This window comes from Vidua chalybeata, chromosome 1 (assembly GCF_026979565.1).
Source record: "Vidua chalybeata isolate OUT-0048 chromosome 1, bVidCha1 merged haplotype, whole genome shotgun sequence".
Classification (NCBI taxonomy): Eukaryota; Metazoa; Chordata; class Aves; order Passeriformes; family Viduidae; genus Vidua; species Vidua chalybeata.
In genome coordinates, this window is record NC_071530.1 from 153,089,323 (window position 1) to 153,111,941 (window position 22,619).

Sequence of the window (22,619 nt, forward strand, 5' to 3'; positions counted from 1 at the left end):
CTGGCCGGGGGATTCGCTCCCTGCGCCCGTGCCGGCACCGGCACATGACCGCGGCAAGAGCGGCTGCGCCAGCGCCGGATCCGGACGGACGGAGCGAGCGGCAGCCCCGGTACGGCCGCAGCGAGAGCGGGTGGGGGTCTGAGCCTTGGCCCCCTCACGGCAGGTACCTCACGGTGGGGACAGAGTGTCCGGGGAGAGGGTCCCGACCTCGGCGCTGCCGGTGCCACCTTGCGCTGCCCCGGTGTCGGGTCCCGGGGGCCCCTCATGCCTCTCCGGTCCGGGGTCCCCGGTGGTCTCTGCGCCCCGCGGGGTGGGTGCGGTTGTGCTGGGGTTGCCGGGGTCAGTTTGGCACGCGATGGCCCCGATGAGGCGTACGGTGGGGCTGGGGGCCGGGGGGCTGTGCCGTGTGATGCCACGCCAGCAACTGGATGTGGCGGGGGGCACCGGGGGTCTTTGAAGCCCCCGAGACCCCCGCAGTGTGTGCGTGTGTGTGTGTGCGTGTGCACAGGTGTGTTCCTGTGCCCTGCACACCGCGGTGCTTGCGCCGGGGCGTGCCTGCAGCCAGCCGGGGCCGGGCACACGCGTGTCCGCCCGTGTCCACCCGTGTCCACACCCAGGTGTGCTCACGCACTGGGGAGCTGCGCACACGCCTGTTGTCCGCTCCAGATCGCATTCCCGGTACCGGCTGTGGCTCCTGGCACCAGCTCTGGGTCCCACTGGCTCCAGCTCCTGGCACCAGCTCCAGCTCCTGGCACCAGCTCCAGTTCCTGGTACCAGCTCCAGCTCTCGGCACCAGCTCCGGGACCTGGCAGCAGCTCTGGTTCCCAGCACCAGCTCTGGATCAAGGCTCCGGTTCCCAGCACTGGTTCCCGGCCCTGACCCCAGTCCCCAGCGCCATCTCCCCAGCTGCACAGGGGTGATCCCCGGCTCCCCAGCCTCCCCAGCTGCCAGAGCAGACGTCCTGCTGCAACGCCGGTGGCTGGAGCCGTGCTCTGTTCTCCGGCCAGAAGAGAGGCTGGTGGCCGGCAGGGTGTGACCACCGCGCCGGAGCCGTGCCAGGGCCGTGCCAGGGCCGTGCCAGGGCCGGGCTGGGGCTCCCGTCTCACCCCTCCGCCGCCGCGCTCCCCTGGGCTCTGAATGCGGCAGCCGGCGGTGGCCCGTGCCACCGTCAAACGTGCTGCTGGCCGAGCCGGTGTGCCGGTGCTGGGCCGGTGCTGGGCCCGCAATCGAGCGCCCAGCCGGGGCGGGCAGTGCCGAGCGGCTGCGGGACTTCCCTGCGGGAGAGCGGGGCGGGACCGGCTTCGCTGGGAGCGCTGGGCGGGGTTCACCCTCTGCACACTGGTTGCAGTGGTGGGGGTTAACCCTCTCCATATTCGGTGTACTGGTCACAGCTACCCTCTCTGGACTGGGCGTACTGGTCAGTTAACCCCTGTCTGCTCGGTGTACTGGGAGCACTGGTCAGGGTTAACCCTCTCCATATTGGATGTACTGGGGAGAGTTAATCCTCTCCGGACTGGGTGTACAGGGGAGGGTTAACCTGCTCCGTACGGAGCGTACTGGGTGCACTGGTCGCAGTTAACCCGTGCCTTGCTGGGTGTACTGGGAGCGCTGCTCGGGGTCGGTCCCTGGTGCTGGCTGTACTGGGAGCACTGGTCGGGGTCGGCCCCTGGTGCTGGCTGTACTGGGAGCACTGGTCGGGGTCGGCCCCTGGTGCTGGCTGTACTGGGAGCACTGGTGGGGGTCGGCCCCTGGTGCTGGCTGTACTGGGAGCACTGGTGGGGGTCGGCCCCTGGTGCTGGCTGTACTGGGAGCACTGGTCGGGGTTAATCCTTCCCGCGCCGGGTGCCCGGGGGTGCCTCCCCCGCGGGGTGCGCCGGCTGTGGAGGGTGGGGCGGTGAGATAAGGCGCCCCCCGCTGCCCGCCCCCCGCCCCGCCCCTGCCGCGAAGCCGGAGCCGGTGCCGGTGCCGGTGCGGGCGGAGCCCCCGGGGCCATTTTCCCCCGGATCCCCCGCGGTACCGGTGTCGGTGATCCCCGCCGGTGCCGCATCCCCTCCGGAGCCCTCCCGGTGCCGGTGCCGTTTCCTCCCCCCCCCCCCCCCGGTCATGCCCCCTCGTCGCGTCTTGGCGGACATCGTGGCGCTCGGTGAGTTCCCCGCGCGTGGGACCCCCCCCCCTCGCCCACTCCCCCGTGGAGCCGGGGAGCGGCGGGGGTGGGGGGCTTGGAGGATGCTGCGGGGCTGCCGCAGGGCTTGGGGGGGGCGGGGGGGGAGGGGCTGCGGCCTGGAGGGGTGGTGCGGGAGGGCTCTGCTGCGGGTGCGAGGCGTGTTTGGGTGCTGAGACCCGAGTCTGGGGGCAGGAGGGTCCCCTATGGCCCCCGCTGTGGTGGGGGGAGGCGGCGCCAGGCCTGGGGTGGAGGGGCTGCTCGGGGGACGTGGGCGATGGAGCCGGTGACTCAGGCTTGGCACCGCGCTGTCCCCCACGCCCGCCCCCCCCCACCTGCTTCCCCGCACTTACGCCCCCACGGCCGCCCCCCATCTCCTCCCCACGCCCACCCCCCGCCGCCACCCCCCTGCCGGGGGTGCCGGTGATGCCGGTGATGTCGGTCACTCCGGGGTCCCAGGGAGCCGGGAGGGCCGGGCGCTGTGATGTCGGTGATGCCGGTGGCTCCCGGTGCCGGGCCCGGTGGTGCCGGGCCCGGTGACTTTCCCGGATTCGGAGCTTCTGCAAATGGCGCCTCGGCCGCGGCAATCGCCCGGTGCTGCCGGCTCCCCGGGGAACGAGCCCGAGCCGGTGTCAGGGCTGCGGAGGTGGGATCGCGGAGGTGCCGGGATCGCGGAGGTGTCGGGATGCTGGGGGCAGGATCACGGAGATGCCGGGATAGCGGAGGCAGCGGGATGGCGGAGGTGCCGGGATGGCGGGGGCGGGATCACGGAGGTGCCGGGATGATGGAGGCGGGATGGCGGAGGTGCCGGGATGGAGGGGGCAGGATCACGGAGGTACCGGCAGCAGAGTCATCCCCGCCGCTACCGGCACCCTCCCCTGGGAGCACTCCCGGCACCGAGGTGCCGTAACCGGCACCGACCCCGCGGGCCGGCCGAACCCGGGCCGAACCCGGCAGCCGCTCCGAGACACGGAGCCGGCCTCCCCGCTGCCCCGCTGCCGGTGCGGTCTTGTCTCCCACGGCTTCGGTCTGGCTGTGCTTCCCGTGCGCTCCCCGGCTGCGGCGGCACCGCGGGCGGTCCCAGGGGCGAGTTCCCGGTGCCGGACTAGCCATCACCGCGGCTCCCTGCCCGTCCCTTTGCCGCCGTGGCCCCGTGGGGATCGTGTCCCTAGCGACACCGCCCTGCACGGCACGGCTCGGCACGGACCCCGCTTCCCCGGGGCTGTCCCGAGGGGTTCCTCCGGGCGCCCCGTGATTCCGCCGTGTGCTGCACCGGGCGCGGCCGGTGCTGCGGTCCCGGTGCCCGGTGTCCCTGGCACCGCCTCTCTACCGCAGGAGCCGGGGTCGGTGGTGCCGGGGGTCCCCGAAGCGAGAGGGGGGGGCAGTGGCGGTGCCGGGGGTCCCTGGTGCTCCGGTACCGGGGGTCCCCGGAGCGAGAGGGGGGGAGTGGTGGTGCCGGGGGTCTCTGGTGCTCCGGTACCGGGGGTCCCCGAAGCGAGAAGGAGGGAGGTGGCCGTGCCAGGGGTCCCTGAAGCGAGAGGAGGGGGCAGTGGGGATGCCGGGGGTCCCTGGTGCCCCGGGGCCGGGGGTCCCTGAAGCGAGAGGGGGGCAGTGGCGGTGCCGGGGGTCCCTGGTGCTCCGGTACCGGGAGACATTGAAGCGAGAAGGAGGGAGGTGGCCGTGCCAGGGGTCCCTGAAGCGAGAGGAGGGGGCAGTGGCGGTGCCGGGGGTCCCTGGTGCTCCGGTACCGAGGGACACTGAAGCGAGAAGGAAGGAGGTGGCCGTGCCGGGGGTCCCTGGTGCCCCGGGGCCGGGGGTCCCTGAAGCGAGAGGGGGGCAGTGGCGGTGCCGGGGGTCCCTGGTGCTCCGGTACCGGGAGACATTGAAGCGAGAAGGAGGGAGGTGGCCGTGCCAGGGGTCCCTGAAGCGAGAGGAGGGGGCAGTGGCGGTGCCGGGGGTCCCTGGTGCTCCGGTACCGAGGGACACTGAAGCGAGAAGGAAGGAGGTGGCCGTGCCGGGGGTCCCTGGTGCCCCGGGGCCGGGGGTCCCTGAAGCGAGAGGGGGGCAGTGGCAGTGCCGGGGGTCCCTGGTGCCCCGGGGCCGGGGGTCCCCGAAGCGAGAAGGAGGGAGGTGGCCGTGCCAGGGGTCCCTGAAGTGAGGGGGGGGGCAGTGGCGGTGCCGGGGGTCCCTGGTGCCCCGGGGCCGGGGGTCCCTGAAGCGAGAGGGGGGCAGTGGCGGTGCCGGGGGTCCCTGGTTCCTCGGGGCCGGGGGTCCCTGGTGCCCCGGGGCCGGGGGTCCCTGAAGCGAGAGGGGGGCAGTGGCGGTTCCGGGGGTCCCTGGTGCCCCGGGGCCGGGGGTCCCTAGCCTATGAAGGCGATAGTCCCGGTACGGGGGGTCCCTGACGCCGTCCCTCTGTGGCAGGAGCCGGGGTCGGCGGCGATGGCGGAGGAGAGCTCGAGTGGCAGCAGCGGCTCGCCTGGCGCCGGGGACACGCTGCCCTGGAATCTGGGCAAGCACCAGCGCTCCCAGCGCGCCAAGGCGGCCGCGGGCAACGGGACGGTGCTGGACCCCGCCGAGAGAGCCGTCATCCGCATCGCAGGTACGGCCCGGGGGACGGGAACGTGTCCGGGGCCGTCGGGGTGTGACAGGGGAGCCGGGCCGTGACTGGTGGGCTCGGCGTGAGCCGCTGTGCGGGGGTGGGGGGCCCGGGAAGTGTCCGGGGCTCTGGGACGTGACCCGGGGGGACTCAGCGTGCGCGGGGGGATGGAGGGCTCGGCGCCGCCGTGGGGCGATGCCGTGGGAGTCCGCGGTGGCCGGGGGGGGGGGGGGGGTGGTCGGGGGGTGACGCAGCGCTGGGAGCTGTGCTGAGGTCGGGGCAGTGAAGCCGCTCTGGGGGATGCCGAGCCGCGCCGAGCGGTGCCGTGCCGTCCCCATACGGCTGCCAGAGCGTGTCCCCAAAAAATGCTCGGCGTTCCCCTCCCACAGAGCACTCAGCCCCCCCGCGGCACAGAACCCTCCCCCCCCCCCGGCTATTTCCGTTACACCTCCCCGTCCTTCCCCGCCTCCCTCCCTCCCCGTCCCGCCCCCCCTCATCCCCCTCCCCCCCCGTCGCTGTCCCCGCTCGAGTTTCGGGGCATTAATGTCTATTTTTAGGGATGACGATGCCCCGTCCCATGGGGCCGGTGTGTCCCCCCACCCCCCCCAAGCTCGCCCACGGCTGGGACTGGGCTCCGAGGGGGGGCCGCGGTGGGGCCCCCCTCAGTGCCCCTCAGGTGGCACTGGGGGTCGGAGCTTTAAAAGTCCCTCGGTGCTCATGGGGCTGCGGGGGGAGTCCCGGGGGGGGGCGTGACGCCCCTGTCCCCACCAGCAGGAGGGGACGCGGGGGTCTCGGTGAGGGGCTGGGCGTTCAGTAGGGGAGGGGGCGCCCGGTCTGCCCCTCGAGCGAGGGTGGGGAGGTTGGGGTGCGAATCGGGGGGGGGGGTCCCTGCGCCGGCTGTGGGGTGCACCAGGCATCCCCCCACCCCATCCCTCACCACATGCGCCCCCAGCCCCACACGGTCCCCTATCACCGGCGCCCCCAGCCCCACATGGTCCCCTATCACCTGCGACCCCTGTCCCTTATCACCCACCCCTCGCCCACCCAGCCCCGCGCTCCTCTGGGCACCCGTGGGTGCCCCACGGACGGGGCCAGCAGTATCGGGGTTCGGGCCGTGCCACATCCGCAGCACCGAGTGACCCGTTTTGGGGGGCGTAGAGGACTTCACTCGCCCCGTGCCCCACAGGGTGCTCTGCCCCACGGTGCCGTGTCCGTGGGTGCCGTTTTCCGCGAGTCGCGGCGCGCCTCGGGGCGGTGTCCGGCGGTTCCTTTAAAGGGCTGGGCGGGGGCACGTCCCGTCCCCCTGTCCCGTCCCCCTGTCCCGTCCCGTGCCCCTGCCCAGCCCGCGGGGTGCGGGGCCGCCGAGCCGCCGGACACGCCGGACACGCCGGGCACGCCGGACCCCGGCCCCGGCCCCCGCCCTCGCCCCCCAAAACCGCCCTCCGCCGCCATGGCCGCCGCCTGCCCCCCTCCCGCGCCCGAAGAGCAGGACTTCATCCAGGCCTACGAGGACGTGCGGGAGCGCTACAAGGGTACGGGACCCCTGCCCCACCGCGGGCCGCCCGGGGGGCGCAGTGGGGCGCCGGCCGCGGGGATTGGGGAGGGGGGGCCGCGGGGGAGCGCGGCCGCTCATTCCCATAATTGGGCACGACGGGCACCGCCAGCCCCGGCACGGCCGGGGGGGGCCGGGGTGGGGGGGCCGGGGGACACGGCCCGGCACCGCGGACCCCGCGGGGAGCCCCCCGGGGCCGCTGCCCTCGCCGGGGCTCGGTGCCCGCGGGCGGGTGGGGGAGCTGTGCCCGCGGCCCCCGGAGAGACTGGCGGGGTCGGTGGCGGCGTGGTGGGGCCGGGGGGGGGGGGGTCCCTCCGAATGTTCTGGGGACGGGCGCGCTGCCGGGGGCGGCGCGGAGGGGGGCGCGGGCGGTGAGGGTGCGGCGGCGGGGGGCGGCGGAGCGCCACAGCGGTGCTCGGCCGTGGCATCGGCGGCATCGGTGGCGTCTCGGGGTGCGAGCCCCGCGCCGGGTGGTGGCTCTGACCCCGGTGCTGTCCGCAGTGCCCCCGGTGCCTGCGCGTGGCCGAGGGCGCCCCGGTGTCGCGGCGTGGGGCCGGCAGCGGCCGCGGCCATGCCCTTACATGGGAGCGGGCGCTGCCTGCGGGGGGAGCCCCCCCCCCCCCGGCCCCACGCCGGGGGTCCCAGCTGTCCCCGCTGCGGGGTCCCGGCCGCTCCCAGCGGAGTGGGACCCCGGTGTCGGGGTGGTGGGAACGGCCTGCGGTCCCTGCTTGGTGCCACCGGCAGTTGTGCCGCAGCGCCGGTGTCCCCCGGCTGAGAGGGGGACACTTGTTGCTGTCAGGAGCAGCTCAGCGCGTCTGAGCCTGGCAGATGTCATCACGGTCCGGGTGCCACCGGCGGGGATGGCACACGGTTCGGCAGCTGCTGTCCCTCAGCGGTGCCAGGGCACCGTGGGATGGGTTGGTGAGACTTGGCTGGCGGTGCTGGGCAAGTGGCAGGGGTTCATTGTCACCTGGCTGTCCCACCTCCATGGGTGCTGGCAGGGGTTCATTGTCACCTGGCTGTCCCACCTCGATGGGTGCTGGCAGGAGTTCATTGTCACCTGGCTGTCCCACCTCTCCAGGTGCTGGCAGGGGTTCATTGTCACCGTGCTGTGTCACCTCTCCAGGTGCTGGCAGGTGTTCACTGTCACCGTGCTGTCCCACCTCTCCAGGTGCTGGCAGGGGTTCACTGTCGCCGTGCTGTCCCACCTTGATGGGTGCTGGTGGGTTTGGCTTTGTGGGTCCTGACGTGGGAGTTTGGTGTCATTCTGCTCCCACCTCACCATGTGCCACCAGGTTCAGTGTCACTCTGTGGTCCCCTCTCACCAGGTTCAGTGTCACTCTGTGCTCCCCCCTCACCATGTGCCACCAGGTTCAGTGTCACACCGTGGTCCCCTCTCACCAGGTTCAGTGTCACTCTGTGGTCCCCTCTCACCAGGTTCAGTGTCACTCTGTGGTCCCCTCTCACCAGGTTCAGTGTCACACCGTGGTCCCCCCTCACCAGGTTCAGTGTCACTCTGTGCTCCCCCGTCACCAGGTTCAGTGTCACTCTGTGGTCCCCCCACACCAGGTTCAGTGTCACACCGTGGTCCCCTCTCACCAGGTTCAGTGTCACACCGTGGTCCCCCCTCACCAGGTTCAGTGTCACACCGTGGTCCCCCCTCACCAGGTTCAGTGTCACACCGTGGTCCCCCCTCACCAGGTTCAGTGTCACTCTGTGGTCCCCCCTGACCAGGTTCAGTGTCACACCGTGCTCCCCCCTCACCAGGTTCAGTGTCACACCGTGCTCCCCCCTCACCAGGTTCAGTGTCACACCGTGCTCCCCCCTCATGCTGTGCCACCAGGTTCAGTGTCACTCTGTGGTCCCCCCTCACCAGGTTCAGTGTCACACGGTGGTCCCCCCTCACCAGGTTCAATGTCACACCGTGGTCCCCCCTCACCGTGTGCCACCAGGTTCAGTGTCACACCGTGCTCCCCCCTCACCAGGTTCAGTGTCACACGGTGGTCCCCCCTCACCAGGTTCAATGTCACACCGTGGTCCCCCCTCATGCTGTGCCACCAGGTTCAGTGTCACTCTGTGGTCTCCCCTCACCAGGTTCAGTGTCACACCGTGGTCCCCTCTCACCAGGTTCAGTGTCACACCCTGGGACCCCTCACCAGGTTCAGTGTCACTCTGTGGTCTCCCCTCACCAGGTTCAGTGTCACACCGTGCTCCCCCCTCACTGTGTGCCACCAGGGTCAGTGCTGTAGGTCCCGGGGCAGGTGTTTGGTGTCACTGTGTCACCCCCCCCTTGTCAGGTGCTGGCGAGTTTGGTATCACCACGTAATCCCGCCGTGCTCCGTGCCGGGGTTTGGTGCTGTTGGGCACGGGCTGGGCTCCGTGCCACTCCTCAGTGAGTGCCGGAGGGTTTGGTGTCACTCTGCGGTCCCACCTCACTGGGTGCCGGTGGGGGGCCGCGAGCGGGGGTTCCTGTCACCCCTTGCCGGAGGGCAGTTTGTCCGGAGGGGTGGTGATGTCAGAGCTGAGCCAGCACAGCCGGGAAGCCTCACGAGCCAGGCCAGGCGGGAAGGGTGACACAGTGGCGGTGGGCACGGCGCCCATCGGAGCCGGTGATCCCTGCCAAGCGCGGCTGGCACGTGCCGTCCCTGAGGCTCAGAGCCACAGGGCACCCAACACCCGCTCTGCCACGCATGGGGCAGGGCTGGAGGAGCTGGAGGTGGCCCCGGCGTGGGGCTGGGCGCTGGGGATGCCGAGGGTACTGGGATCCCCGGGTGAGATGGGCGCTGGGCACCTCGTGCACTCTCCGTTAGAGCCATTAATGTGGCACAGGGCCTGTGGGCACTGAAGCCAGGCTGGAGGACACCATCTGCACTGCCACCATCACCACTGTCATTGTCACTGTGGCAGCTGGGCCCCGGGCTTGGCATCCATAGTCACCTGTGGGGGACAGCTGGGCCCCTGGGACACCCCGGCTCTTCAGCAGGGGTGTGGAGTGGAGACCGTGCCAGGGTCCCTGCCAGGGTCCCTGGAGGTGGCTGGGGGGTCACAGTGGCCACAGTGCAGTGGCCGTGACACAGTCCTTCCCAGTGTCCCTGGGAGTGGACAGTGGCCCAGTGGCTGCACTGTGGTGACTGTGCCACAGACCCTCCTGGTGTCCCTGGGGGGCTGGCTGGTGTCCCTCCTGGTGTCCCTCCTGGTGTCCCTCCTGGTGTCCCTCCTGATGTCCCTGGGGCTTGGAGGTTGGCCAGTGTCCTGAGTGTGGTGGCCAGCAGCTATGGTGGCCGCAGTGTGGTGGCTGTTCTGCAATCTCTCCTCAGAGACTGGCTGCAGTGGTTAAGGTGTGGTGGCACTGTCCGGGTCCTTCTCAGTGTCCTCAGGGCTCTGGGGGTGGCTGTGGCGTGGTGACCAGTGGCTGGTGGCTGTGCTGGCTCTCTCCTGGTGTCCCTGGGGCCCAGGGGTTGGCCAGTGGCTGTGGTGGAGGGGCTGTGCTGAGTCCTTCCTGATGTCCCCAGGGCTGGTTGGTGGCCGCAGTGTGGTGGCTGTACTCGGTCCTTCATGGTGTCCCTGGGGCTGGCTGGTGGCCACAGTGTGGTGGCTGTGCTGGGTCTTTCCTGGTGTCCCCAGGGCTGGCCGGTGGCCGCAGTGTGGTGGCCATGCCACAGTCCCTCCTGATGTCCCCAGGGCTGGCTGGTGGCCACAGTGTGGTGGCCATGCCACAGTCCCTCCTGATGTCCCCAGGGCTGGCTGGTGGCCGCAGTGTGGTGGCCATGCCACAGTCCCTCCTGATGTCCCCAGGGCTGGCTGGTGGCCACAGTGTGGTGGCTGTGCTGGGTCCTTCCTGGTGTCCCCAGGGCTGGCCGGTGGCTGCAGTGTGGTGGCCATGCCACAGTCCCTCCTGATGTCCCCAGGGCTGGCTGGTGGCCACAGTGTGGTGGCCATGCCACAGTCCCTCCTGATGTCCCCAGGGCTGGCTGGTGGCCACAGTGTGGTGGCTGTGCTGGGTCCCTCCTGATGTCCCCAGGGCTGGCTGGTGGCCGCAGTGTGGTGGCCATACCACAGTCCCTCCTGATGTCCCCAGGGCTGGCTGGTGGCCACAGTGTGGTGGCTGTACTCGGTCCTTCCTGGTGTCCCCAGGGCTGGCTGGTGGCCACAGTGTGGTGGCTGTACTCGGTCCCTCCTGATGTCCCCAGGGCTGGTTGGTGGCCGCAGTGTGGTGGCTGTACTCGGTCCTTCCTGGTGTCCCTGGGGCTGGCTGGTGGCCACAGTGTGGTGGCTGTACTCGGTCCTTCCTGATGTCCCCAGGGCTGGCTGGTGGCCACAGTGTGGTGGCTGTACTCGGTCCTTCCTGATGTCCCCAGGGCTGGCTGGTGGCCACAGTGTGGTGGCTGTGCTGGGTCCTTCCTGGTGTCCCCAGGGCTGGCTGGTGGCCACAGTGCAGTGGCCATTCCTGGCTGGGTTTGGGGCTGGTGTGGCCACGCAGAGCTGAGGCTGAGGCCTGGCACCACCAGCTGGCACCGTGCCGGGGCTCCTGCCAGCCCCCCCCCCGAGGGACAGACGCCCACCCAGCACTGCTGGCCCGGCAGAGCTGGACTGAAGCCTCACGCCCTGGGGGTTGTCCTGGGCTGGGTGAGCCTGGAATGGGGGGCCGGGCACGGGGGGGGGTGGGGGGGGGCACTGTGTGCGCTGGGTGCGAGGGGGGTCTGCGCTGTGGGGGGGTCTGGGAGGTGGGAGCACACTGGTGGAGGGGCTGTGATGTTCTTGTGGGGGGCAGGGGGTCTCTGCTGGTGGGGGGGGGGCTGCGGGGCCGGTCCCAGCCGCTGGAGGGGGGGGGGGGGGCGGTGTCGGTGCCGCAGGGGCGGGGGTCTGCGGCGGTGGGGCGGGGCGGGGCGGGGCCGCGGCCGGGGGGGGGCGGGACGGACCCGCCCCGGGGCTGCGGGACCGGCCGGCAGCGTGCGGGAGTGCGGGCGGCCATGGAAGGGGCGCGGGGCATCCACCACGAGATCGCCTCCCTCAAAGGTACCGGGCGAGGGGGTCCCGGGGCCAAGCCCACGGCGACCGGCGGGAATTCCGCGTCCCGGGGAGGGTTCCGCGTCCCGCGGTGGTGGTGGTGGGGGGGGGGGGGGACCCGCGTCCCGGGGAGCTCCAGCCGCGCCGCATCCCTCCTGTGCCAATGTCGCAGCGCGGGCAGGAGGGCGGGGGTCACCGGGGACGCCCCGGCATCACCGGCATCACTCGGAGTTACTCGGTGCCGCCAGGCCCCTGCCGGGCTCCGCCGCGGCGGTGCCGTGTTACCGAGCCGTGCTGCAGAGCCGGCGCGCTGGGGCGTGAGTAACGGGCGCCGGCGGATGCCGGTCACGGGGCTGCTGGCGGCCACCGGCCCCTGTGTCACCGCAGCGGGCAGAGAGCCACGGCGGGGCCCGGCACCGCAGCGAGCCGCCGGGCCGGGGTCGGGCCGGAACGGGGCCCGGCGAGGGTCGGCGGGAGATGGGATGGACGCCGGGAAAGTCGCGATGGAGCCCGGGAGCCTCCGGGTGAAGTCAGCGAGGGTTTGGGGGTGGGATGGACACCGGCGAGGGTCGTGATGGACTTCGGGAGGATGGGGATGGGGTGGACCTCGGCCGGCTGGGGATGATCCCGGCAAGGTTCGGGATGAACCCGCCAGGGTCAGGCGATGTCGCAGGCCCCAGCGAGGGATCCCAGGTCGTGTCCCCTCCAGCAGAGCCCGGGCTGCGGCGAGACTGATTTACGGTGAGAAGGCGTCCCAGCGCCGGGATTCTCGCCGGCGCCGGGACCCCTGCCGGCGCCGGGACCCCTGCCGGCATCGGCCTCATTACGAGCCGGCCTCTGGCCGCGGTGCCCTCCGCGAACAGCCGCGGCTTTGTTCCGCTGGGCACGGGGAGCCCGGCGGCCCCGCCAGACCCCAGCACTGGCACCGGCACCGGCGCTGGCACCGGCACCAGGACGGCAGCGCCGGGCCCGTGGCCAGAAGCCGCTGCCACAAGCGCTGCCCGCCCCACATTTGGGGGGCTGCCCGAGGGTTCTGTGCGTCGTAGGGGTGAGGGGCTCGTGGGGCGCACCGGGATTTTGGGGGTGCCCCCAGCCCGTTGTGCTGGCAGCCGGTGCTCCCGGCCTGCCCCGAGACGCGAGGCGGCGAGCGGAGCTGCGGGGCCGATGCGGGAGGGCTCTGCCCCGGTGGGTGCGGGGCGGTGCCGGCGCCCTGCCCAGCACGGGGCAGCGGCGGGACGCTGGCGATGGCCCCGCTGTCACATCGCGTTGGATCACGGCGGGCGGCGGGCGCTGACGCGGCACTTCCCGGAGGGAGCCGCCGGCGCGGCCGTGACCCCGCTGCGGGCTGGGGGTGCGGGGCCGCGGCTGGGGGGACGCGCTCCTGCTGCCCCCATCACTTCTCTGTAGATGCCCCCATTGCCTCCTCCATCGCAGACACCATCGCTCCCCCGTTGCTGCTCCCCATCATTTCTCATCCCTGCCCCCCTTTGTCCCCATCCCTGCCCCACTTTGTCCCCATCCCTGCCCCCTTTTGTCCCCATCCCTGCCCCCCATCACTCCCCCTCCCTCGACCCCCAGCCGCTGCCCCCCTCGCTCCTGCCACCTATCCCACCCCGCTGGGATTCTGGGGTGCTGTGGGGCCCTGTGGGAGCAACATGCCGAGGTGGGGCTCAGACAGGCACCTGCTGCTCTCCCAGGGGATTCCCTCTTGGGGGGGGGGGGGGGTCTGGGCACCCCAGTGCTCCCAGTGCCCCTGCACCAGCTGTGCCGGGGGGGTCTCGCAACGGGAGCCCTGCTCTGCCACCCCCGTCTGCCCTCTGGGATGGGGAAGTTGTGCAAGTCCTGGTGGGGCCCCCGGAGACGCCAGTGCATGCACATCAGCCCCGCGGCTTTGGGATCCCCGGGGCCTGGCAGCTCTGGGGCGGGCACCCCACAGGCAGCAGCCCCCCATGCCTGGGTCGCTGCTCCCCACCAGTAAATCCCAGTAAATCCCAGTAGATCCCATCGGCAGGGACCGGCGTGCCGGGGGGGTGTCTCTCCATTCCCCCAAGGCTGCCGGGGGGCTCCTGCTGCAGCCTTGCAGCGTCCCTGTGCCCCGACCTCACTGCGCTTGGCCGGGGGTGCTGAGGGAGCCTTGGGGGGATTCCTCCCCTTTTGGCGTCTGTGGGCCTGGGATCCCCCCGGCGTGAGGGACACACCCTGGCACCCCAGTTCCTCCCACACAGTTCCTCCTGCTCTGGGAAGGGTGTGCCACCCCCACATCCCCTCACACGGAACCCGCAGAGGGGGGGGGCCGGCGGTGCCGGGGGTCCCGCTGCTGTGCCGGGGGCCATGCTGGGGTCCCCGCGGTGCCGGTGGGGGCTGTTGGGCGGTTCTCGGTGCCGGGGGTGGGGGGGGGGGGCTCGGGGGAGTGGCAGCTGCCGCGTCCCCACCTGCCACCCGGAGGGCGTGGTGTGGCGCAGCTGTGGCACCGCCGGGGCTGTGTCACTTGCCGGGGGGCGTGGGAGCCGTGGGGTCCCCCTGGCGATGCCGGGACAAACAGGGGCAGGAGCAGAGCAAATATTGACGTGGCAGGATGTGGCTGCCGAGCTCTGCCTGTGCCCCTGTGCCCGTACACCTGCTCGCGCCCCTGCCCGACCCCTGCCCGTGGCTCTGCCGGCAGCGCGGGATGCTCGGGCGAGCCTGGAGGGGCCGTGCCCGCCTCAGGGACAACCCCCGGCTCAGGGTCCCCTCCGGGGCACTCCACGGGGCCGGTCCCGGGGCGGGGGCAGGGCGGGACCCGCGGGGGTTCCCACGCAGGAACCGGCCGGGTGGGTCGGGGCAGGAGGGGGGGAAGCGGGAGGCGGGTCCGGCCGTGCTCCCCCCGGGCGGGAGCCGGGGCCGGGGAGGGGCCGGTGGTGAGTCAGGGCTGGGCCTGGGGCCCCCCCTGACCCCTCCCGACCGGGGGTGGAGCCGCAGCCGCTCCCGCCGTGCCGGCAGCCAGCACCGCTCGGTGTCGGATCGCGCCGGGACGTGCCGGGCCATACGGGGCTGTACTGGACTGCTGCTGGGCTGTGCCAGGCCATACCGAGCCGAACTGGACCGTGCCGGGCTGGGCTGGACCACACTGAGCCGTGTCGGACCGTACTGGGCTGTACTGGACCATAGTGAGCTGGGCTGTGCTGGGCCATACTGGGCTGTGCTGGGCCATACTGGGGTGTGCTGGAGCAGCCTGGGCCGTGCCATACGGAGCGGTGCTGGACTCTGTTGAGCTGTGCTGGGCGAGACGTGACCGAGCCCCGTGCCCTGCTGCCGTGTGCCGTGCCCTGTGCCGCGCTGCCCGCGCCATGGTGGCGGGGATGCTGATGCCGCTGGAGCGGCTCCGCTCCATCCTGGAGCTGCTGTTTCGCGAGGGTGTTCTGGTCGGCGAGCGGGACGGGTGCCCCCGGCGCACCCACCCGCAGCTGCCCGGCGTGGCCAACGTGGAGGTCCGGCGCGCCATGGCCTCGCTGCGCTCCCGCGGCCTCGTGCGCCAAACGGCGGCCTGGCGACACCTCTACTGGTACCTGACGGACGCCGGCGTCGCCCACCTGCGCCAGTACCTGCGGCTGCCGCCGGACGTCGTGCCGCGCTCCCTGCAGCGCGTCCCACGCCCCGCCGCCCCCCGCCCCGAGGCCCGCCGCGCCGCTGCCGCGGCCGGCGCTGGCACCCACCGGGCGCGTCCTGCCGGCGGCGACCGGCTCTACCGCAGGAAGGACGAGGGCGAGGGGCACGTGGAACCCGTCGCCGTCACCGCAGGGCAGGGGGTGTCCCAGCCGCCCCCCCAGCCCAGCCCGGCCACAGGTACCGATCAGCGCCCCGGGGTGCTCCTGGTGCTCTCGTGGGTGGCGGGGCACTCGAGCCCCTCTGCTCCCAGGGGAGGTCTGGGACAAGGACAAGTCCTTAAGCTCCCCTAAACCCCCCCGCGCTTCCTAGCCAAGGATGGGGTGGGGGGTACCTGCAGGCCCCGGCGCTCTCTGGGGAGGGAGGAGGGCGCCGGGGGGCTCCTCACTGTGCCCCCCAACCCCACGGGGACGCTCTGGGCAGGCGTGGTCTCTGGGGGATGACGGGGGGCCGGGGTGCAGGGAGGTGGCTTCCCGGGGTCCCCGAGAGGCCGGTGGGGTGACGGGACCCGGGGCGCTGCAGGGGTGGCATTGCTGCCGCCCTCCCGGGCTCCACCGAGGTGGGGAGGCGGGTGAGGCAGGGGAGCTGGACTGTGGGGGGCTGGAGGGGGGATGTGCCGGGGGGTGCCCGTGCCGTGGGGGGCGCGGGGGGGGGGCATTCCGTGGGGATTTTGCTCCCCGAAGTCCCCACTGGGCCTAGGGTGGGTCGGACAGACGGCGGCAGCTGGGGCGGGCAGTGCTGCTGGGGAGGGGGCTGCGACTGCGGGGAGGGGGGTCCCCAACCCCGCCTCCCTGGCGACACGCGATCCCGACACACGATCGGCGGCAGCTGGACCCGGCGGGGGTGCGGGGCGTCCGGTGTCCCACCCCCCCCCCCGCCCCGGGCGGGGCAGCTGTGGTGTCGCTCCGAGGCTGCGGTGAGGGGGCCCCCCCCCCGATCCCCCCGGGCTGTGAGTCAGCCCGTGGCCGTGGGCAGCCGCCTCCGGTCCAAGTTTCCAGCCTGGAGGCGCCGAGCCCGTTCCCTGCCAGCGCCGTGAGTCACCGGCCGGCGCGGGGGGGCCGGGCCCGCGGCGCTGCTGCCCCGTGGGTGCGGGTCCTGCGCGGGCGGCACCCACGTCCCGTGGGCACGGGAGGGGTTCCCCCGAGCTCTGTCCCAGGGCGGGGGGCTCACATCTGGCGCTGGGCTCCGGGGCTGCGGTCGCTGCCCGACCCTCGCGTGGGACGCGATCGCGGAGCCCCGGCCGTCCCGTCCAGTCCCGCCGTGCCAGCGGATCCGGCTCCGGGCTTTCCCTCCGCCCCGAGAGCCGCTGCCGGAAAGCCCGGCCTGGAATCCCGGCTTGCGAGGACGGGGTCGCGCCGGCGGCGGGGCGATTTCGGGGTCCCCGCGGGGCGGAGGGGATCCCGGTACCCCCCATCGGCCCCATTTTTCCCCCTACCCGGGGGGGCGGCCTCCCTCGGCGGCGGGGCCGTGCCGGGGCTCTTAGTCCTGATGTCACGGCGACCCCCGAGGTGACAGCCTGGTGACCCGCCCCGGTGCCGGGGGGTCCGGGGGTCCTGGGGCGCCGCCGCGGTCGCCCCGTCCCGCCCCCGCCCGTGTCATGTTCTAACTCGGGCTCGGTGACGGGCCCCGGTTATTTATATCGACACCCGCTCCCTGCCCGCCCCCCCCCAGCCCCCGCCGCCACCGGCGGAGCCGCGCTGCGCCCTCGCTCCGCGCTCCGCACCTGTCCGCACCCTGCCCGCACCTGCCCGCACCCTGCCTGCCCATGAAGGTCGTACCGGGTGGGTGAGACCGGTGGGGCTGCGGAAAGCACGGGGACGGGGTGGGGGGGGGGGGGCTGGCGCCGCCGGGGCGCCTTGTCCCGGGATATAAAAAGCCGGGATGAAGGGGACACTCGGGGGGGGTGGGGGGAGAGACGCGGAACGGGGGGGACACGGGGGGGGCCCTGCCGGTGCGGCGGGCAGGAGGCGTCTCCACGCCGCGGTTCGGGAGGGGTTAAGGCGGAGAGGGCGCTGCCCCGTGGGGGCGGGCGCTGGTTCGTCCCTGACCCGCGGAGCCCGGCCGGTGCCGAGCCCGTCCCGTGTCCCTCATGGAGGACACCGGGTCCCTGTTCCCGTCGCTGGTGGCGGCGGGGCACGCGGCATCCCTCGCCCTGGTCTGGTACTGGCGGCGGCAGCGGGACGAGCCGGGGGGCACCGGTGAGTTCGGCTCCGCTCGCCCCCCCCCCAACCCGCTCGGCTCGGCCCCTCGCCCCGCCCACCCGCCCCGGGGAAGGGGGGAGCCACACGACACCGGCAGCCCCGCTGGGTCCCGCGTGGGTGGGGGTCCTGGGGGGGACACACTCACCGTGGGGTGGGGGACAAGGGGAGAGACGTGCTGCCCTGGGTTCCGGGGGGCTTCACCTTGCCGTGGGGGAGCATCCCGGTGGGAGTGGTACCCAAGTGGCGGGAGCGATGGTACCCAAGGGTGACTCAGCACTGGCAGAGTGTGCCCCCCACGCCCGCCCCCCCAGTGCCGCCGCCCCGTGCCCACCCCGTCCACTCGGGCACTTTTTCGAGTGGAGGTCCCGCCAGGAGCTTCCTGGCACTGAGCTGGCTGCCCAGATCTTCCGCAGCATCCCCATCCCGAGGCATGAAGGTGCCAAGTATTTTTGGGTATCTGGTGACAGAAGGGGCCGGGATGGGCCGAGAGGATGCCGGTGCCTGGGGGTCCTCTGAGACCCCCACACGCACCCCCGGCGCGTATCCGTGCTGCCGGGTGCGCTGCCGGCGGCCCCGGCCCTCCCCGCCGGTACTTTCCAGGGCGTTGGCTGCGGCTTCCGTCGGTCTGTGTGTGGCACTGGGCACCGTCACGCGGCCGCCGCCTCTCCGGGATGGCCCCGCTCCCGCGGCCGCCGCGCTGGGAATCCACCGCCGAGCCCGCGGCCGGTGGGAGCCGCGGCGGCCGCTGCCGGTGCCGGTGCCAGATAAGGCGGGCAGGGGCACCTTGGCCGGGCCGGAGTCCCCGCTGCTCCCGGCCGGGGGGGGGCCGCTGGCTGTCCCTGGCGCCGGTCCAGCCCGAAGGACACCCCCAAGGTCGCACCTGCCGGGGCCCATCATCGCGCCGCGCCGCGACCCCCCCCCCCCCCGGGCTGGGAGCTCCCGGGGGGCTCCGGCAGCATCGGCTGCGCCGGGCGGTGCTGAGGGAGGCGCTTCTGCCGTCCCTCGGGGCTCGGGGCTGTGCCCCCGGTTGGTGCCCGCGCTCGGCTGCGCCACGCCGGGGCAGGGGGATCGGTTTAGAGCGCTGTTCGTGAAAGCCTGGTGGGGGGCAAGGGGGGCCGCCCGGTGCCCACGAAGGCGCTGCCCGGTGCCAGCAAGAGGCTGCCTGGTGCTTGTGGAGGGCTGCCCGGTGCCCGCGGGGGGCTGCCCGGTGCCCGCGGAGGGCTGCCCGGTGCCCGCGATGGGTTTCCCGGTGCCCGCGATGGGTTTCCCGGTGCCCACGATGGGGCTGCCCGGTGCCCGCGGGGGGCTGTACCGGCTGCCCTCGGTGTCACTTGTGCCACACTGTCAAGGCAGGTGCTTTCGGGGGACGCCACAGCTCAGCCGGAGCTCCCGTCCGGGTCTGCATCCCCGTGCCCGCGGGGCAGAGGGCTGGAGGGCAGAAGGCTGGGGGAAGCTCGGGCGGGCGAGGCAGAGCTTGGCAGCCCGGTGGCGGCGCCGGCTGGTTTTGGCAGCAGGATGCCGCTGTTTGTTTGGCTCCGCGCCGGTTTCCAAGGCTGCCAGAGACGTGGCGGCAGTGGGCGGGTGGGGGCCCCAGAGGTTTGGGAACCCCCCCCCCCCGGCCCGTGTCCCCCCTTCCGCTCCACTCAGCTTTTCCACCGCGCTGGCGGCTCCGGCTGTGCCAGGCCGGGAGCGTTGTTGGATGTTGCTTCTGGCCGCAGCAGTGACTCACCAGCCTCGAGGGGCCGTGGCTGGCAACCACCGGCATCCCCGGCGCGGGCCCCCCCCGACACGGCCTCCGCCCCCCGGCACTGCCTCTGGCGGCCATGGGGAAGCTCTTCCCGCCGCTGTCCCACGTCCTCCGCGGTGCAGCCGTGGGAAGCGTCCCGGAGCCGTGGGAAGCGTGTCGGAGCCCTGGCAGCGTGCGGGAAGCGTGGCGGGCGTGGCGGCAGGCGCATCCCACGGGACACGTGTCCCGTTCCAGGCGGCGCTCCCCGCTGCCCGGCTGCTATCGCCCCGGCTCGGCCCCCCCCCGCCCCCCGCCCCCTCGGGCTCCTTATCTCCGCAGCGCAGATGGGACGCCGCCGCTGCCGTGGGTCGGCACCGTGCCATGCCGTGCCGTGCCGTGCCGTGCCCAGCCCCCACTCCTGGGCCTCGCTGCTGACCTGGTTCATCCTGGCTGGCTTGTGCCATGTTGGGTTTTAAGGCTAGACCCCCCCTCCCAAGCCCCCCCGAGACCCCCCCAAGACCCCCGTGCTCCCCGCAGCAGGGATGTGCTTTGCTCCAGCAGCCCCCTCAGTGCCCAGGGTGCTGGCAGGGGCTGCAGCCGACCTCAAACTACTCCAGTGCCTCGCTGACCGGGGATCCTGTGCCATCCCATGCCCATGCCCATGCCATGCCCATGCCCATGCCCATGCCCATGCCCATGCCATGCCTGTGTCCCTGCCCGGTGGTTCCAGCCCCTCCAGCTTCGTCCCAGCTGCCCGCTGCGCCCTGCCCACAGCCGTGCGGGACCGGGGGGTCCCAGCAGAGCGGCCGGGGTTGGGCTCCGCGCTGCCCAGGAGCAGGAGGAGCCGGGCTGGCGGAGGCCGTGGGCTGTGTGAGTCACTGGCCGCCGCTCTGGCCGCGCTCCGGGCACGGATTCCGCTGCACTCCCACCAGACGCGGTGGGACGCCGAGCGGGGCGGGGGGACGCCGGGCCAGGACGCGCGATGGGCTTCTCGCTCTGCTGCTGTTGCTGCTGCGGGCCAGGAGAAGGTGACCTGCGGGCCGCGGGGGTTGGGGGGATCGGGGTGCCGTGGCATCCCCCAGGACCCCCGTCCCCGCCGCAGGCCCCTTCCCAGCACAAACGGGCCCTGCGTGTGCTGGCGGGCCCGTCCGACCGCGGGGCGGGGGCACAGGGGGTCCCGGCAGCTTGGGGGGCGTCGGTGGGGAAAACACCCACCGGAAAACACGCTGAGGGCTCCCCTTGGCACGGGGACCCCTGCGGGGAGAAGAAGCCGGGAGGAATGGGTGCTGGGGTAAGCGGTTCGTGCTGGGGGGCCCCCGGGAGCCCCCCAACACTCATGTCTGGGTGAGCTCTGTGTGTGCGGAGGGGCAGGGACGCGGGTGCTGGAGATGTCGGGGTGCCCCGTGACTGCAGTACCGGCTGGTCCTGGGGGCTCCGGCCGGAGGGGTGCGGCTGGGGGTGGGGGGCGAAAGGGGAGTGCGGGGTGCCGGCTGTGCGGGGAGCAGAGTCCCAACACGGGGGTCCTGAGTGCAGGAGGGGGTGTCCCGCCCGGACATCGCCCCGGGGTGTGGGATGGAGTTCCCCCGGATTGCAGGGACGGGGTGTTCCCCCCGGATCCCTCCGGTCTCCCCGGGTGCTGCGGGCGGTGGCGCAGCCGGGGCCGCTGAGGGGAGGGCGGGGCGGAGCGGGGCGGGTCCCGCCCGTTTCCCCCCCCCCGCCCGTCCCGTCCGCCCGGTGCCGCTGGTCGGTCCCGGCCGTGGGTCCGTCGGTCGGTCGGTGGATGGTGGGTCGCGTCCAGTCCCGTCCGGTGGAGCCATGTCTGGTCCCGGTGGGGACTGGCTGAGCGGCGGCTCCGGGCCCGAGCGGCGGCGGTACCTGAGCGCCCGGCTCTGCTGCACCGGTGACCGAGGGGAGCGGGGCCGGGGGGACGCGGGGGGAGGGAGCGAGGGGGTCCCGGGGCGGGAGGGGAGCGCGGGGGGGGGGGGGTTCGCGGCGGGGGTGCGGGAGCGGCGGGACGGGGGGGACCCGGGAGGGCGGGGGGACACAGGGAAGGGCGGGGTGTGCGCGGATCCCCCCCCCCATCCCGAGCAACGCCCCCTCTGTGACCCCGCCTTCAGGGCCAGGCTGGGCTGCGCTGAGTTTGGGGCGGGTTCTGCCGGGAAGGGGTGATTGTGTAAATGTGTGCGTGTGTGTTTGTGTGCGCCTGTGTGTGTGTTTGTGTGTGCCTGTGTGTGTGTTTGTGTGCGCCTGTGTGTGTGTGTGTTTGTGTGCGCCTGTGTGTGTGTTTGTGTGTGCCTGTGTGTGTGTGTTTGCGTGTGCCTCTGTGCGTGTTTGTGTGCGCCTGTGTGTGTGTGTTTGTGTGTGCCTGTGTGTGTGTGCTTGTGTGTGCCTGTGTGTGTGTTTGTGTGTGCCTGTGTGTGTGTTTGTGTGCGCCTCTGTGTGTGTTTGTGTGCGCCTGTGTGTGTGCGTTTGTGTGTGCTTGTGTGTGTGTGTTTGTGTGCGCCTGTGTGTGTGTTTGTGTGCACCTGTGCGTGTGTGTTTGCGTGTGCCTCTGTGCGTGTTTGTGTGCGCCTGTGTGCGTGTGTTTGTGTGCGCCTGTGTGCGTGTTTGTGTGCACCTGTGTGTGTGTGTTTGTGTGCACCTGTGTGCGTGTGTTTGTGTGTGCCTGTGTGTGTGTTTGTGTGCGCTTGTGTGTGTGTTTGTGTGTGCCTGTGTGCGTGTTTGTGTGCGCCTGTGTGTGTGTGTTTGTGTGTGCCTGTGTGCGTGTTTGTGTGCGCCTGTGTGTGTGTGTTTGTGTGCGCCTGTGTGTGTGTGTTTGTGTGCACCTGTGTGTGTGTGTTTGTGTGCGCCTGTGCGTGTGTTTGTGTGCGCCTCAGTGCGTGTTTGTGTGCGCACACGCACCTGTGTGCGGGTGCAGGTCCCTCGCCTGTGTCCACCCGTGTGTGTCCGTGCACTCGGGTGCGTACAGGCGTGCATGTGAGCGTGTGTGAGCTGCACGTGTGTCTGTGAGGGGATGCGTGTGCGTGGGAGTGAGCTGCTGCACGCTCGTGGGCGTGCGTGGGTGGTGTGCATGTCTGTGTGTGTGTGCATGTCTGTGTGTGTGTGTGTGTGCTTGTCTCTGTGTGTGTGCAAGTCTCTGTGTGTGTGTGTGCATGTCTGTCTGTGTGTGCATGTCTGTGTCTGTGTGTGCATGTCTGTGTGTGTGTGTGTGCAAGTCTGTGTGTGTGCATGTGTGTGTGTGTGCACACATGTGTCTGCACCAGTGCACACGTGTGCGTGAGCATGTGCACACCTGTGCAGGCCAGCGCGGGTGTGTCTCAGCATGCACACATGTGTCTGTGTGCGCACACAGGGCTGTCCTGGTGTGCGTGTGTGTGTGTACAAATGTGTTACACGCAGTGGCACACAGATGTATTCTCCGTGTGTGTGTGTGTGTGTGTGTGTGTGTGTGTGCGCAGTGTGCCCTGGTGCGTGTGTGTGTGTACAGATGTATTACACGCAGTGGCACACAGATGTATTCTGTGTGTGTGTGTGTACAAATGTGTTACACGCAGTGGCACACAGATGTATTCTCCGTGTGTGTGTGTGTGTGTGTAAGCCCCTGCACACCCACATGTGTTTGTCTGCACACGTGTGCATGTGCCGCTGTCTGTGTGTCTGTGTGTCCGTGTGTGCACGCCGTGTGTCTGTCCCAGCTCATCTCCCCGTGCCCGCCCACCCTGGCGCGCTCCCAC

At 72.0% G+C, this 22,619-nt stretch overlaps 1 protein-coding gene across 10 annotated transcripts in view; it reads left to right on the forward strand.

Moving 5' to 3' along the window:
• Nucleotides 1–4,585: 4,585 nt before the first annotated feature.
• The window catches only part of PLEC (plectin), a 55,099-nt gene continuing 37,065 nt past the window's right edge, over nt 4,586–22,619 (forward strand). For 2 of the 10 annotated variants that reach the window (XM_053946391.1, XM_053946399.1), the window contains exon 1: nt 4,586–4,760. In XM_053946391.1, coding sequence (XP_053802366.1) covers nt 4,601–4,760 — 160 coding nt within the window. In that variant the 5' untranslated portion in view covers nt 4,586–4,600. Of the gene's footprint in view, nt 4,761–6,207; nt 6,290–14,627; nt 15,139–16,707; nt 16,740–17,015; nt 17,157–20,635; nt 20,786–22,619 lie in introns of those variants that run through there. The other 8 variants (XM_053946375.1, XM_053946383.1, XM_053946410.1 and 5 more) reach the window with 5 other exon arrangements.